This window comes from Lipophrys pholis (assembly GCF_963383615.2).
Source record: "Lipophrys pholis genome assembly, contig: SCAFFOLD_44, whole genome shotgun sequence".
NCBI classification, from domain to species: Eukaryota; Metazoa; Chordata; class Actinopteri; order Blenniiformes; family Blenniidae; genus Lipophrys; species Lipophrys pholis.
The window spans coordinates 85,378-101,057 of record NW_028291857.1 but is presented as its reverse complement, the minus strand read 5'-3'; the positions used below and the strand labels follow the sequence as shown (position 1 = coordinate 101,057).

General features: G+C 46.8%; 1 protein-coding gene across 2 annotated transcripts in view; it reads left to right on the top strand.

The window, feature by feature from the left end:
- donson (DNA replication fork stabilization factor DONSON) overlaps positions 1 to 12,436 on the top strand; it is a 33,142-nt gene extending 20,706 nt beyond the window's left edge. The window contains exons 9-10 of one of the 2 annotated variants that reach the window (XM_080494121.1): positions 4,526 to 4,595; positions 10,449 to 12,436. In XM_080494121.1, the coding sequence (XP_080350247.1) occupies positions 4,526 to 4,595; positions 10,449 to 10,744 (366 nt within the window). In that variant the 3' untranslated portion in view covers positions 10,745 to 12,436. The remainder of the gene's footprint in view (positions 1 to 4,525; positions 4,596 to 10,448) is intronic. The other variant, XM_080494120.1, reaches the window with a different exon arrangement.
- The last annotated feature ends 3,244 nt before the right edge of the window (positions 12,437 to 15,680 follow it).

Below are 15,680 nucleotides of genomic sequence, written 5' to 3'. Positions count from 1 at the left end.
GATTTGAAGTTTTTATGTTCAGTAACAGTCACTGAGGTGTTGGGGCAGAAAGGGGAGCAGGGAGCCAGTGGTGGTTCTGGAGGACGGGGTGGAGGTTCTGGAGGACAAGGTGGAGGTTCTGGATGATGGACTGGAGGTTCTGGAGGACGGGGGTGGTTCTGAAAGATGGACTGGAGGTTCTTGAGGATGGGGGGTGGTTCTGAAGGATGGACTGGAGGTTTTGGAGGATGAGGTGGTGGTTCTGGAGCACAGGGTGGAGGTTCTAGATGATGGACTGGAGGTTCTGGAGGACGGGGTGGAGGTTCTGGAGGACAGGGTGGAGGTTCTGGATGATGGACTGGAGGTTCTGGAGGACGGGGTGGTTCTGAAAGATGGACTGGAGGTTCTTGAGGATGGGGTGGTGGTTCTGGAGGACAGGATGGAGGTTCTGGAGGACGGGGGGTGGTTCTGAAGGATGGACTGGAGGTTCTGGAGGACGGGGTGGAGGTTCTGGAGGACGGTGGAGGTTCTGGATGATGGACTGGAGGTTCTGGGGGACGGGGGTGGTTCTGAAGGATGGACTGGAGGTTCTTGAGGACGGGGTGTGGTTTTGGAGGACAGGGTGGAGGTTCTGGATGATGGGCTGGATGTTCTTGAGGACGGGGTGGGGTTCTGAAGGATGGACTGGAGGTTCTGAAGGATGGGCTGGAGGTTCTGGAGGACGGACTGAAGGTTCTGGAGGACGGGGTGGAGGTTATGGAGGATGGGGTGGTGGTTCTGGAGGACAGGGTGGAGTTTCTGGAGGATGGGGGTGGTTCTGGAGGATGGGGGTGGTTCTGGAGGACGGGGTGGAGGTTTTGGAGGACGGGGTGGTGGTTCTGGAGGACAGGGTGAAGGTTCTGGAAGATGGGGTGGTGGTTCTGGAGGATGGACTGGAGGATGGGGGGTGGTTCTGGAGGACAGGGTGGAGGTTCTGGAGGATGGGGTGGAGGTTCTGGAGGATGGGGTGGTGGTTCTGGAGGACGGGGTGGAGGTTCTGGAGGACGGACTGAAAGTTCTGGAGGATGGGGTGGAGGTTCTGGGGGACAGGGTGGAGGTTCCGGAGGACGGACTGAAAGTTCTGGAGGATGGGGTGGAGGTTCTGGAGGACAGGGTGGAGGTTCTGGAGGATGGGGTGGTGGTTCTGGAGGACAGGGCGGAGGTTCTGGAGGATGGGGGGTGGTTCTGAAGGATGGGCTGGAGGTTCTGGAAGACTTGGTGGTGGGTCTGGAGGAAAGCCTGGAGGAGGGTTCCAGCACCAAGGGAGGAGAGTGAGTCGCAGTGACCGGCAATATTACTGAGGTGAAAGAAGTTGTCCAGCTGATCTGGTTGATGTGTTTGGTGGAGTGTGGATGGTCAGTGAAGCTGTGGATGGTCAGTGAAGCTGTGGATGGTTAGTGAAGCTGTGGATGGTCAGTGAAGCTGTGGATGGTCAGTGAAGCTGTGGATGGTTAGTGAAGCTGTGGATGGTCAGTGAAGCTGTGGATGGTTAGTGAAGCTGTAGATGGTCAGTGAAGCTGTGGATGGTTAGTGAAGCTGTGGATGGTCAGTGAAGCTGTGGATGGTTAGTGAAGCTGTGGACTGTCAGTGAAGCTGTGGAGGGTCAGTGAAGCTGTGGATGGTTAGTGAAGCTGTGGATGGTTAGTGAAGCTGTGGATGGTCAGTGAAGCTGTGGATGGTTAGTGAAGCTGTGGATGGTTAGTGAAGCTGTAGATGGTCAGTGAAGCTGTGGATGGTTAGTGAAGCTGTGGATGGTTAGTGAAGCTGTAGATGGTCAGTGAAGCTGTGGATGGTTAGTGAAGCTGTGGATGGTCAGTGAAGCTGTGGACTGTCAGTGAAGCTGTGGAGGGTCAGTGAAGCTGTGGAGGGTCAGTGAAGCTGTGCATGGTCAGTGAAGCTGTGTAGGGTCAGTGAAGCTGTGCATGGTCAGTGAAGCTGTGGATGGTCAGTGAAGCTGTGCATGGTCAGTGAAGCTGTGGATGGTCAGTGAAGCTGTGGAGGGTCAGTGAAGCTGTGCATGGTCAGTGAAGCTGTGGACTGTCAGTGAAGCTGTGGAGGGTCAGTGAAGCTGTGGACTGTCAGTGAAGCTGTGGAGGGTCAGTGAAGCTGTGGAGGGTCAGTGAAGCTGTGCATGGTCAGTGAAGCTGTGCAGGGTCAGTGAAGCTGTGCATGGTCAGTGAAGCTGTGGATGGTCAGTGAAGCTGTGGACTGTCAGTGAAGCTGTGGACTGTCAGTGAAGCTGTGGACTGTCAGTGAAGCTGTGGACTGTCAGTGAAGCTGTGGAGGGTCAGTGAAGCTGTGGAGGGTCAGTGAAGCTGTGGAGGGTCAGTGAAGCTGTGCATGGTCAGTTTAGCTGTGTAGGGTCAGTGAAGCTGTGCATGGTCAGTGAAGCTGTGTAGGGTCAGTGAAGCTGTGGATGGTCAGTGAAGCTGTGGAGGGTCAGTGAAGCTGTGCATGGTCAGTGAAGCTGTGGACTGTCAGTGAAGCTGTGGAGGGTCAGTGAAGCTGTGGACTGTCAGTGAAGCTGTGGAGGGTCAGTGAAGCTGTGGAGGGTCAGTGAAGCTGTGCATGGTCAGTGAAGCTGTGCAGGGTCAGTGAAGCTGTGCATGGTCAGTGAAGCTGTGGACTGTCAGTGAAGCTGTGGACTGTCAGTGAAGCTGTGGAGGGTCAGTGAAGCTGTGGAGGGTCAGTGAAGCTGTGGAGGGTCAGTGAAGCTGTGCATGGTCAGTTTAGCTGTGTAGGGTCAGTGAAGCTGTGCATGGTCAGTGAAGCTGTGGATGGTCAGTGAAGCTGTGCATGGTCAGTGAAGCTGTGGATGGTCAGTGAAGCTGTGCATGGTCAGTGAAGCTGTGGATGGTCAGTGAAGCTGTGGAGGGTCAGTGAAGCTGTGGATGGTCAGTGAAGCTGTGGAGGGTCAGTGAAGCTGTGGAGGGTCAGTGAAGCTGTGGACTGTCAGTGAAGCTGTGGAGGGTCAGTGAAGCTGTGGACTGTCAGTGAAGCTGTGGACTGTCAGTGAAGCTGTCAGTGTTTCTTGAGGGATTTGGGGACGGTGATTTGTATTTCCGATTGGTCATGGTTGTTCTTGTCAGTTAAGAGAAACATGTGAGTCTCCAGATAGTTTTAAACTCGACCACCCGTCCATCAGTGCTCCACAAACTAGTTATTAGACATAAAAGCCCATTGCAGCTGCAGATTTGTCATTTTATTTCTAACAATGGTAATGAAACTGATTCAGATCCAGTAGGAGGGATCCCCTATGACCATACTAACACCCAGCCCACTCTGATACTTGCATTACTTTGATGATCTTAAACATTAAAGTGGGGGAATTTGCAAAGAAATAAGAATTTGACCAGGGGGCAAATAGTTTTTCACGACATTGTAACTTTATCCTTTACTATTTATTGTGTCTTCTTTCTGTGTGGAGCTATGAGCAGGTCCTTCTGAAGTAGCTCTACTCTCTTCTCCTCACTCGCTCACTCAATCTCTCACTCACTCACTCAATCTCTCACTCACTCACTCGCTCGCTCACTCACTCGCTCACTCGCTCAATCTCTCACTCACTCACTCACTCAATCTCTCACTCACTCACTCAATCTCTCACTCACTCACTCGCTCGCTCACTCACTCGCTCACTCGCTCAATCTCTCACTCACTCACTCACTCAATCTCTCACTCACTCACTCAATCTCTCACTCACTCACTCGCTCGCTCACTCACTCGCTCAATCTCTCACTCACTCACTCACTCGCTCACTCAATCTCTCACTCACTCACTCACTCGCTCACTCGCTCAATCTCTCACTCACTCACTCACTCACTCAATCTCTCACTCACTCACTCAATCTCTCACTCACTCACTCACTCACTCAATCTCTCACTCACTCACTCAATCTCTCACTCACTCACTCACTCACTCAATCTCTCACTCACTCACTCAATCTCTCACTCACTCACTCAATCTCTCACTCACTCACTCACTCACTCACTCAATCTCTCACTCACTCACTCACTCACTCACTCACTCACTCACTCAATCTCTCACTCACTCACTCACTCACTCACTCACTCACTCACTCACTCACTCACTCACTCACTCACTCACTCACTCACTCACTCACTCAATCTCACTCACTCACTCAATCTCTCACTCACTCACTCGCTCGCTCACTCACTCGCTCACTCGCTCAATCTCTCACTCACTCACTCACTCAATCTCTCACTCACTCACTCAATCTCTCACTCACTCACTCACTCACTCAATCTCTCACTCACTCACTCACTCACTCAATCTCTCACTCACTCACTCACTCACTCACTCACTCACTCACTCACTCACTCACTCACTCACTCAATCTCACTCACTCACTCGCTCGCTCACTCACTCGCTCACTCGCTCAATCTCTCACTCACTCACTCACTCACTCACTCACTCACTCACTCACTCACGTTTGGAACTGAGTGTCCATATTTCCAAAGTGCTTGATACGTCTCTGTTCCACCTCCAGAGCCGCTGTGTGAATGTCAAGAGCCAGGTGGACTTCAGCTACCAGAACCTCAGCAGTCTTGAGATCACAGGTACTGACAGCTACAGACCGTCTGGAGCTCCTTTTAATGTTCCTCTCACACACACAGACTTTATAATGTTCCTCTCACACACACAGACTTTATAATGTTCCTCTCACACACACAGACTTTATAATGTTCCTCTCACACACACAGACTTTATAATGTTCCTCTCACACACACAGACTTTATAATGTTCCTCACACACCTTTTAATGTTCCTCACAGTACTTTTAATGTTCCTCACAGTACTGTTAATGTTCCTCACAGTACTGTTAATGTTCCTCACACACCTTTTAATGTTCCTCACAGTACTTTTAATGTTCCTCACAGTACTGTTAATGTTCCTCACACACCTTTTAATGTTCCTCACACACCTTTTAATGTTCCTCACAGTACTGTTAATGTTCCTCACAGTACTGTTAATGTTCCTCACACACCTTTTAATGTTCCTCACAGTACTGTTAATGTTCCTCACAGTACTGTTAATGGTCCTCACAGTACTGTTAATGTTCCTCACACACCTTTTAATGTTCCTCACAGTACTGTTAATGTTCCTCACAGTACTGTTTATGTTCCTCACACACCTTTTAATGTTCCTCACAGTACTGTTAATGTTCCTCACACACCTTTTAATGTTCCTCACACACCTTTTAATGTTCCTCACAGTACTGTTGATGTTCCTCACAGTACTGTTGATGGTCCTCACAGTACTGTTAATGTTCCTCACAAACCTTTTAATGTTCCTCACAGTACTGTTAATGTTCCTCACAGTACTGTTAATGTTCCTCACACACCTTTTAATGTTCCTTAGTACTGTTAATGTTCCTCACACACCTTTTAATGTTCCTCACACACCTTTTAATTTTCCTCACAGTACTGTTAATGTTCCTCACACACCTTTTAATGTTCCTCACACACCTTTTAATGTTCCTCACACACCTTTTAATGTTCCTCACAGTACTGTTAATGTTCCTCACAGTACTGTTAATGGTCCTCACAGTACTGTTAATGTTCCTCACACACCTTTTAATGTTCCTCACAGTACTGTTAATGTTCCTCACAGTACTGTTTATGTTCCTCACACACCTTTTAATGTTCCTCACAGTACTGTTAATGTTCCTCACACACCTTTTAATGTTCCTCACACACCTTTTAATGTTCCTCACAGTACTGTTGATGTTCCTCACAGTACTGTTGATGGTCCTCACAGTACTGTTAATGTTCCTCACAAACCTTTTAATGTTCCTCACAGTACTGTTAATGTTCCTCACACACCTTTTAATGTTCCTTAGTACTGTTAATGTTCCTCACACACCTTTTAATGTTCCTCACACACCTTTTAATTTTCCTCACAGTACTGTTAATGTTCCTCACAGTACTGTTAATGTTCCTCACACACCTTTTAATGTTCCTCACACACCTTTTAATGTTCCTCACAGTACTGTTAATATTCCTCACACACCTTTTAATGTTCCTCACACACCTTTTAATGTTCCTCACACACCTTTTAATGTTCCTCACAGTACTGTTGATGTTCCTCACAGTACTGTTAATGTTCCTCACAATACTGTTAATGTTCCTCACAGACGTTTTAATGTTCCTTAGTACTGTTAATGTTCCTCACAAACCTTTTAATGTTCCTCACAGTACTGTTAATGTTCCTCACCTTTTAATGTTCCTTAGTACTGTTAATGTTCCTCACACACCTTTTAATGTTCCTCACACACCTTTTAATGTTCCTCACAGTACTGTTAATGTTCCTCACACACCTTTTAATGTTCCTCACAGTACTGTTAATGTTCCTCACACACCTTTTAATGTTCCTCACAGTACTGTTAATGTTCCTCACACACCTTTTAATGTTCCTCACACACCTTTTAATGTTCCTCACAGTACTGTTAATGTTCCTCACAGACATTTTAATGTTCCTCACAGTACTGTTAATGTTCCTCACACACCTTTTAATGTTCCTCACAGTACTGTTAATGTTCCTCACACACCTTTTAATGTTCCTTAGTACTGTTAATGTTCCTCACACACCTTTTAATGTTTCTCACACACCTTTTAATGTTCCTCACAGTACTGTTAATGTTCCTCACACACACTTTATAATGTTCCTCACAGTACTGTTAATGTTCCTCACACACCTTTTAATGTTCCTCACAGTACTGTTAATGTTCCTCACAGTACTGTTAATGTTCCTCACACACTTTATAATGTTCCTCACAGACGTTTTAATGTTTCTCACACACATTTTAATGTTCCTCACAGTACTGTTACTGTTCCTCACAGACTTTATAATGTTCCTCACAGTACTGTTAATGTTCCTCACACACCTTTTAATGTTCCTTAGTACTGTTAATGTTCCTCACACACCTTTTAATGTTTCTCACAGTACTGTTAATGTTCCTCACACACTTTATAATGTTCCTCACAGTACTGTTAATGTTCCTCACTCACCTTTTAATGTTCCTCACAGTACTGTTAATGTTCCTCACACACTTTATAATGTTCCTCACAGTACTGTTAATATTCCTCACTCACCTTTTAATGTTCCTCACAGTACTGTTAATGTTCCTCACACACTTTATAATGTTCCTCACAGTACTGTTAATGTTCCTCACTCACCTTTTAATGTTCCTCACAGTACTGTTAATGTTCCTCACACACCTTTTCATGTTCCTCACAGTACTGTTAATGTTCCTCACTCACCTTTTAATGTTCCTCACAGTACTGTTAATGTTCCTCACACACCTTTTAATGTTCCTCACAGTACTGTTAATGTTCCTCACAGACGTTTTAATGTTCCTTAGTACTGTTAATGTTCCTCACACACCTTTTAATGTTTCTCACAGTACTGTTAATGCTCCTCACACACCTTTTAATGTTCCTCACAGTACTGTTAATGTTCCTCACAGTACTGTTAATGTTCCTCACACACTTTATAATGTTCCTCACAGTACTGTTAATGTTCCTCACATTCCTTTTAATGTTCCTTTCACTCTTTTTATTGCTCCTCACACAGCTTTTAATGTTCCTCACAGTACGGTTAATGTTCTCACGCACCTTTTAATGTTCCTCACAAACTTTTTAGTGTTCCTCACAGTACTGTTAATGTTCCTCACACACTTTATAATGTTCCTCACAGTACTGTTAATGTTCCTCACACACTTTATAATGTTCCTCACAGTACTGTTAATGTTCCTCACTCACCTTTTAATGTTCCTCACAGTACTGTTAATGTTCCTCACACACCTTTTAATGTTCCTCACAGTACTGTTAATGTTCCTCACAGTACTGTTAATGTTCCTCACACACCTTTTAATGTTCCTCACAGTACTGTTAATGTTCCTCACAATACTGTTAATGTTCCTCACAGACGTTTTAATGTTCCTTAGTACTGTTAATGTTCCTCACACACCTTTTAATGTTTCTCACACACCTTTTAATGTTCCTCACAGTACTGTTAATGTTCCTCACACACCTTTTAATGTTTCTCACACACCTTTTAATGTTCCTCACAGTACTGTTAATGTTCCTCACACACCTTTTAATGTTCCTCACAGTACTGTTAATGTTCCTCACACACTTTATAATGTTCCTCACACACTTTATAATGTTCCTCACAGTACTGTTAATGTTCCTCACATACCTTTTAATGTTCCTTTCACTCTTTTTATTGCTCCTCACACAGCTTTTAATGTTCCTCACAGTACTGTTAATGTTCCTCACATACCTTTTAATGTTCCTTTCACTCTTTTTATTGCTTCTCACGCACCTTTTAATGTTCCTCTCACTCTTTTCAATGTTCCTCACAAACTTTTTAGTGTTCCTCACAGTACTTCTAATGTTCCTCACAGGACGTTTGATCCTTTTCACACACCTTCTAATGTTCCTCACAGACCTTTTAATGTTCCTCACAGACATTTTAATGTTCCTCAGTTGCTTTAATGTTCCTCACACACCTTTTAATGTTCCTTAGTACTATTAATGTTCCTCATACACCTTTTAATGTTCCTCACAGTACTGTTAATGTTCCTCAGATGTTTTAATGTTCCTCAGTACTGTTAATGTTCCTCACACACCTTTTAATGTTCCTCACAGTACTGTTAATGTTCCTCACACACCTTTTAATGTTCCTCACAGTACTGTTAATGTTCCTCACACACCTTTTAATGTTCCTCACAGTACTGTTAATGTTCCTCACAGACGTTTTAATGTTCCTTAGTACTGTTAATGTTCCTCACACACTTTATAATGTTCCTCTCACTCTTTTTAATGTTCCTCACACATCTTTTAATGTTCCTCACATCCTTCCCATTACTCCCGGACCGTCTGTACCAGTCCTTCCCATTACTCCCTGACCGTCTGTACCAGTCCTTCCCATTACTCCCTGACCGTCTGTACCATTTCCTTCCCATTACTCCCGGACCGTCTGTACCATTTCCTTCCCATTACTCCCGGACCGTCTGTACCAGTCCTTCCCATTACTCCCTGACCGTCTGTACCATTTCCTTCCCATTACTCCCGGACCGTCTGTACCAGTCCTTCCCATTACTCCCGGACCGTCTGTACCAGTCCTTCCCATTACTCCCTGACCGTCTGTACCAGTCCTTCCCATTACTCCCTGACCGTCTGTACCATTTCCTTCCCATTACTCCCTGACCGTCTGTACAAGTCCTTCCCATTACTCCCTGACCGTCTGTACCATTTCCTTCCCATTACTCCCGGACCGTCTGTACCAGTCCTTCCCATTACTCCCGGACCGTCTGTACCAGTCCTTCCCATTACTCCCGGACCGTCTGTACCAGTCCTTCCCATTACTCCCTGACCGTCTGTACCAGTCCTTCCTATTACTCCCGAACCATCTGTACCATTTCCTTCCCATTACTCCCTGACCATCTGTACCAGTCCTTCCCATTACTCCCTGACCGTCTGTACCATTTCCTTCCCATTACTCCCTGACCGTGTACCAGTCCTTCCCATTACTCCCTGACCGTCTGTACCAGTCCTTCCCATTACTCCCGGACCGTCTACCAGTCCTTCCCATTACTCCCGGACCGTCTACCAGTCCTTCCCATTACTCCCTGACCGTCTACCCGTCCTTCCCATTACTCCCGGACCGTCTTCCAGTCCTTCCCATTACTCCCTGACCGTCTGTACCATTTCCTTCCCATTACTCCCTGTCCGTCTGTACCATTTCCTTCCCATTACTCCCTGACCGTCTGTACCAGTCCTTCCCATTACTCCCGGACCGTCTATCAGTCCTTCCCATTACTCCCTGACCGTCTTCCAGTCCTTCCCATTACTCCCTGACCGTCTGTACCAGTCCTTCCTATTACTCCCGAACCATCTGTACCATTTCCTTCCCATTACTCCCTGACCATCTGTACCATTTCCTTCCCATTACTCCCTGACCGTCTGTACCATTTCCTTCCCATTACTCCCTGACCGTCTGTACCATTTCCTTCCCATTACTCCCTGACCGTCTGTACCATTTCCTTCCCATTACTCCCTGACCGTGTACCAGTCCTTCCCATTACTCCCTGACCGTCTGTACCAGTCCTTCCCATTACTCCCGGACCGTCTGTACCAGTCCTTCCCATTACTCCCTGACCGTCTACCCGTCCTTCCCATTACTCCCGGACCGTCTTCCAGTCCTTCCCATTACTCCCTGACCATCTGTACCATTTCCTTCCCATTACTCCCTGTCCGTCTGTACCAGTCCTTCCCATTACTCTCGGACCGTCTACCAGTCCTTCCCATTACTCCCGGACCGTCTATCAGTCCTTCCCATTACTCCCTGACCGTCTTCCAGTCCTTCCCATTACTCCCTGACCGTCTGTGTTGCTTGTTTTTGCAGGACCGGTTCTCCCCTCCTCTCTTCATACCATTACTAAGGTCCTCCAGCGAGCACAGAAAGGGAACTTCTGGGCTGTCCTCTCCACACACAGACCCACTGCTGTCCTGAACACACACAACCCCACTGTTCCCAACTCACTTGGCAGCCGGCAGCAGGGAGGAGCAGCACCGATGGATCCATCTTCCTGTGGCCTCCACCCTGAGAGCCTCCAGCAGCTCCTGCAGCCCTCCAGCCTGGGGAAGACGGCTCTCACTCATATCAAGATGAGCCAGAACAGCATTAGCTGGAGGAACTGACGTGACCCTCTCACCTGAAGGACCGTCTCCAACCTGCTCACCTGAAGGACCGTCTACAACCTGCTCACCTGAAGAACCGCCTCCAACCTGATCACCTGAAGGACCGTCTACAACCTGCTCACCTGAAGAACCGTCTCCAACCTGATCACCTGAAGGACCGTCTCCAACCTGCTCACCTGCTCACCTGAAGGACCTTCTACAACCTGCTCACCTGAAGGACCGTCTCCAGCCTACTCACCTGAAGGACCTTCTTCAACCTGCTCACCTGAAGGACCTTCTTCAACCTGCTCACCTGAAGGACCTTCTACAACCTGCTCACCTGAAGGACCTTCTACAACCTGCTCACCTGAAGGACCTTCTTCAACCTGCTCACCTGAAGGACCTTCTACAACCTGCTCACCTGAAGAAACAGACATATCTGTTCAGGATTCATGTCTACATTTAGAACTTCTTTAATTCTGCTTCTTTATTCTCATTCCGACAGCTTCCTCCTTCTGGTTCTCTTCTCCTCAGACCAACGTTCTGCTTCAGAAGAATAAATAAATAATCCATCTGTTTCCTGTCTGGGTCTTTTAATAATCCAGCCGTTTCATGTCTGGGTCTTTTAATAATCCAGCCGTTTCATGTTGGGATCGTTTAATAATCCAGCTGCTTTGTTTCTGGATCGTTTAATAATCCAGCTGTTTCGTGTCTGGATTGTTTGTTGGGTTCTGTTGTACTCTATCATTGTAAGAGTGCTTTGAGATATTTGTTGATGTGATTTAGCACTTTACAAATAAAATTTAATTGAATTGAATTTAATAATCCAGCTGCTTCAAGTCGGGATCATTTAATCCAGCTGTTTCGTGTCTCGATTGTTTAATAATCCAGCTGTTTCGTGTCTGGATCATTTAATAATCCAGCTGCTTTGTTTCTGGATCATTTAATCCAGCTGTTTCGTGTCTGGATCGTTTAATAATCCAGCTGCTTCGTGTCTGGATCGTTTAATAATCCAGCTGTTTCATGTCTGGATCGTTTAATAATACAGCAGTTTCTTTTCTGGATCGTTTAATAATCCAGCTACTTTGTGTCTGGATCGTTTAATAATCCAGCTGTTTCATGTGTGGATCTTTTAATAATACATCAGTTTCGTGTCTGGATCGTTTCATAATCCAGCTGCTTCGTGTTGGGATCACTTAACAATCCAGCTGTTTCATGTCTGTATTGTTTAATAATCCAGCTGTTTTGTGCGTATCAGCCCCCCGGACCCCGGCGACACCCGTGGTGGCTGAGTGAAGCACAGAGTTTCTTGAGGCCCCCGAACTCTTACGCTCCGGCGTGGGCCCGTGGCCAGATGCGAGGGACGGTCTGCGGCGTCTGCGCCTGAGTCCTGGTTCTCTGGCCCGCGTGCCGGGGGCTTGGTCCGGACGGTTGCTCTCCGTTCCCTGGTCGCGTTCGCTCCCCTCACCCGGGGGGCGGACCGGCCGGTTTGAGTGGCGGGGCCCAGCACCCAGCTGTCGCTGTGGCATTGCAGCAGCAGCGTGGAGGCTTCCTGGATGATTCTGCCAGTAGCATATGCTTGTCACAAGCCTAAGTACACACGACCGCAACAGGGAAACTACGAATGGCTTATCAAATCAGTTACGGTTCCTTTGATCGCACCACTGTTACTTGGATAACTGTGGTAATCCTAATAAAAGAACTAGTAAATGCAAATGAGTTGTGTTTTCCGGGTGTGTGTGCATTCTTCAGCTCCAAACCCATGCGTGGAGGGCCCCCTCAGGTGCTGCACTGGACGCTTTGGTGACTCTGGATAACTTTGAGCCGCTCGCTGGCCCTCTGTGGGGTGCTTAAGCGTGGGTACATAGGGCTGCCAGGAGAGCCTGGTTGAGCTCCAGGTAAGCAAGGGGGTCTGTGCCAGCGGGTATGTGCCGGAGAACAGTGACAGGTGAAGGGTGGGAGGTGGGAGGGAAAGGGGGAGTGAGCCGGGAGGTCTGGTCATTATTCAGAAAATTTGACTAAGTATGAAGTGGGGTACCAGGGGCACAGACCCCCTGGGGGGAGGCTGGAGGTGTTTGGTCCGAGGAAGGGTGCTTAAGTGGGGGTACACAGGAGTGCCTGGTTGAGCTCTGGAGGAGCAGGAGGCGGTCGTTGGGCGGGTGTATGCCCAAGAAGGCTGTTAGGCAGAGGGTTACAGATGTGAGGCAGGCGGGGTGTGGGACTCATAGTCCCAGGGAAGCAGGGAACAGGGGGTGGCTGGAGAACTGGTGTATGCCCGATAAAGGGGTTCAGTAGCGGGTTAGATATCTCAGGCAGGCGGGGTGTGGAACTCAGAGCTCCAGGGAAGCAGGGAACAGTGGGTGGCTGTAGGACGGGTGTATGCCCTAGAAGGGTGTTAGGCAGCAGGTTAAAGATGTGAGGCAGGCGGGGTGTGGGCCTGAAGGTGGCTGAGACCTCGTCTGGTACGTCTGGCTAGCACATGGAGGGCTGTGGGCATTTCTTTGAATTCAAAGAAACGCCTCCCCACACATTACTGACCCACCGCTCATGCTGGAGGATGTTGATGCAGCAGAACGTTCTCCGCGTTCTCCAGACTTTGTTACGTCTGTCACATGTGCTCAGTGTGAAGCTGCTCTCCTCTGTGACGAGCACAGGGCACCAATGGCCAATCTGCCAATATTGCTGTTCTCTGGCTTATGACAATGGCCATGCAGGGTGTTGGGCTGTAAGAACAGCCCCCCCCTTGTGGACGCCGGCCCTCATAGCACCCTGGTGAAGTCTGTTTCTGACCGTTTGAGCAGAAACATCACATTAGTGACCTGCTGGAGGTCATGTTGCAGGGCTCTTGCAGTGCTCCTCCAGTTCTTTCTTGCTCAAAGGAGGAGGTAGTGGTCCTGCTGCTGGCTTGTTGCCCTCCTATGCCCCCCTCCACATCTCCTGGTGTCTCCTCCATGCTCTGGACACTGTGCTGGGAGACAGCAGACCTTACCACAGCTCACATTGATGAGCCATCTTGGATGAGCTGCACAACCTGAGCCAGTTGTGTTGGTTGTAGTCTCGCCTCATGCTGCCTCGAGGACTGAGAACACTAACAACATTCACAAGTGATAAAACAACAAAACATCAACCAGAAACCAGGAGAACAGCGTCACGGTTTGTGGTCAACACCTGCAGAACCACTCCTTTATAGAGTTGTCTTGCTCATTGCCTCTCATTTCCACCCACAAATTGTCTGTTTCATTTGCACAACAGGTGAAATTTATTCTCAATTAGTGTTGCTTCTTACCTGGACAGGTTGATTTCACACCAGTGTGATATACTTGGAGGTACATAGAGTTGTTAGGGGTTCTCTTTAGTGTTTTGAGCAAAGCTTACTGCCATGATGACACGTTCTCATTTCACATTTAAACAAACTTCTGCTCATGTAAAGATGATTATAATGTTTTGTTTACAGAAAATCTGCAGGATGTTTGTCTGGAGAAATATTTAATTTCACAACAATCAAGGGACACTAACTCACTTTTAATCTACTTGCTTGTTGATGTTAGACATAAAGGTTGGAGATGCTGGGGACTGATCCCAGGACTTCAGACATGCTAAGAATGTGCTCTACCACTGAGCTACATCCCCTGTTTTCTACTTTGTTAAGCTGGATGTGTTTATCAACTGAATCATCTCATGAAAGACAAGGAGGAAAATTCCTGAGGAACGTGTCTTCACCATTCACCATCAAAGCTTTGATTGTGTTGTGTGTCCGGTGGCTGCAGCTGGGTTTCTTCGAAGGATGTAGCCCATTTGTTCAAGAGTTGTGCTTTCTCTAAGTGAACATTCGTAGATCAGGAGATTGAGCCTTTGAATAAAGGTTTGAAAGAACTGAAAAAGATCTGAGCATGTACACCCCACTTTCCATTTCCAGTAGGTGGTGCTCTGGCCGATGGTTGTTATCGTCTTATGGCTGTGATCAGATCTGGACTCTAATGCAGCGTGTAAAGTTTGAGCCCGAGCGAACAACGTTGAGGGTATTTGTGTGAATGCTGACATCAAAATCTTTATTATCGTTATTCTGACTTCTTTGCCGCTGCACTTTATCTCCTGCAATCTTTAGCCGGTTTGAACCGTTCAAATATCAAAACATGCAGTTGTTCATGAGATGACTGCTTTGCTGTGAGCTTTTTATGTCTTTAACCATTTCTGAATATATCACAAAGAACTGTGAAAAAATGTCTCATACAAGGTGAATGGAAGAGGCATCTCATGGTGATCAAACCAGATTAATGGAGATCCTTTATTACTTCCTTCAGCTTCATTAGTATTATAGGTCAGCTTAATTCAGCTTCAGCATTCACATTTGCATTTTCTTTTGGAAATGCAAACCTCTGATTTTGTGAATACTGGAGACGATACTGTTATTTACAACAGACGCTGATCTCCTTTGATATGATTTGATCTCAGCACTGGAGGAGCCATGGAGCACCGAGATCAAAGGAGATTTATTCAAAGGAGAAAGCATCTTTATTCAGCCCCTTCAGCATTCACACTTCCTTCTGGCAATGCAAACTTCTACAGTAGACTTCCTCTTTGATGGTGAATATTAAAGTTTGAGCCATGGCCACAAACTCAAATTGCAGACTTCCTGTTGGATTTAGGTCAGGGGTGTCGATGTCTGATTTTTAGGTCTTGATAAGAAGAACAAGTGAGTTTTTGTTTGATCTCTCTAAGACATTCCTACTGGCCATGGTGTTTTGTTTTACAATGTATTTAAATGAGAGGAAGGCGGTGGGATTTGACGTTCGGAACTTTGGGGACTCATCGAATCCAAACACTACTTTGCTCAAGTAACCACAAAGTTGTACAGATGTTTATAGCAGGAGTGTCTCCTCTGTCATTTCATCGTGTTTTGAAGCCGATACGACGTTTGCCTCAGAAGCAATTTAAATTTGTGGTAATATCTTATTTT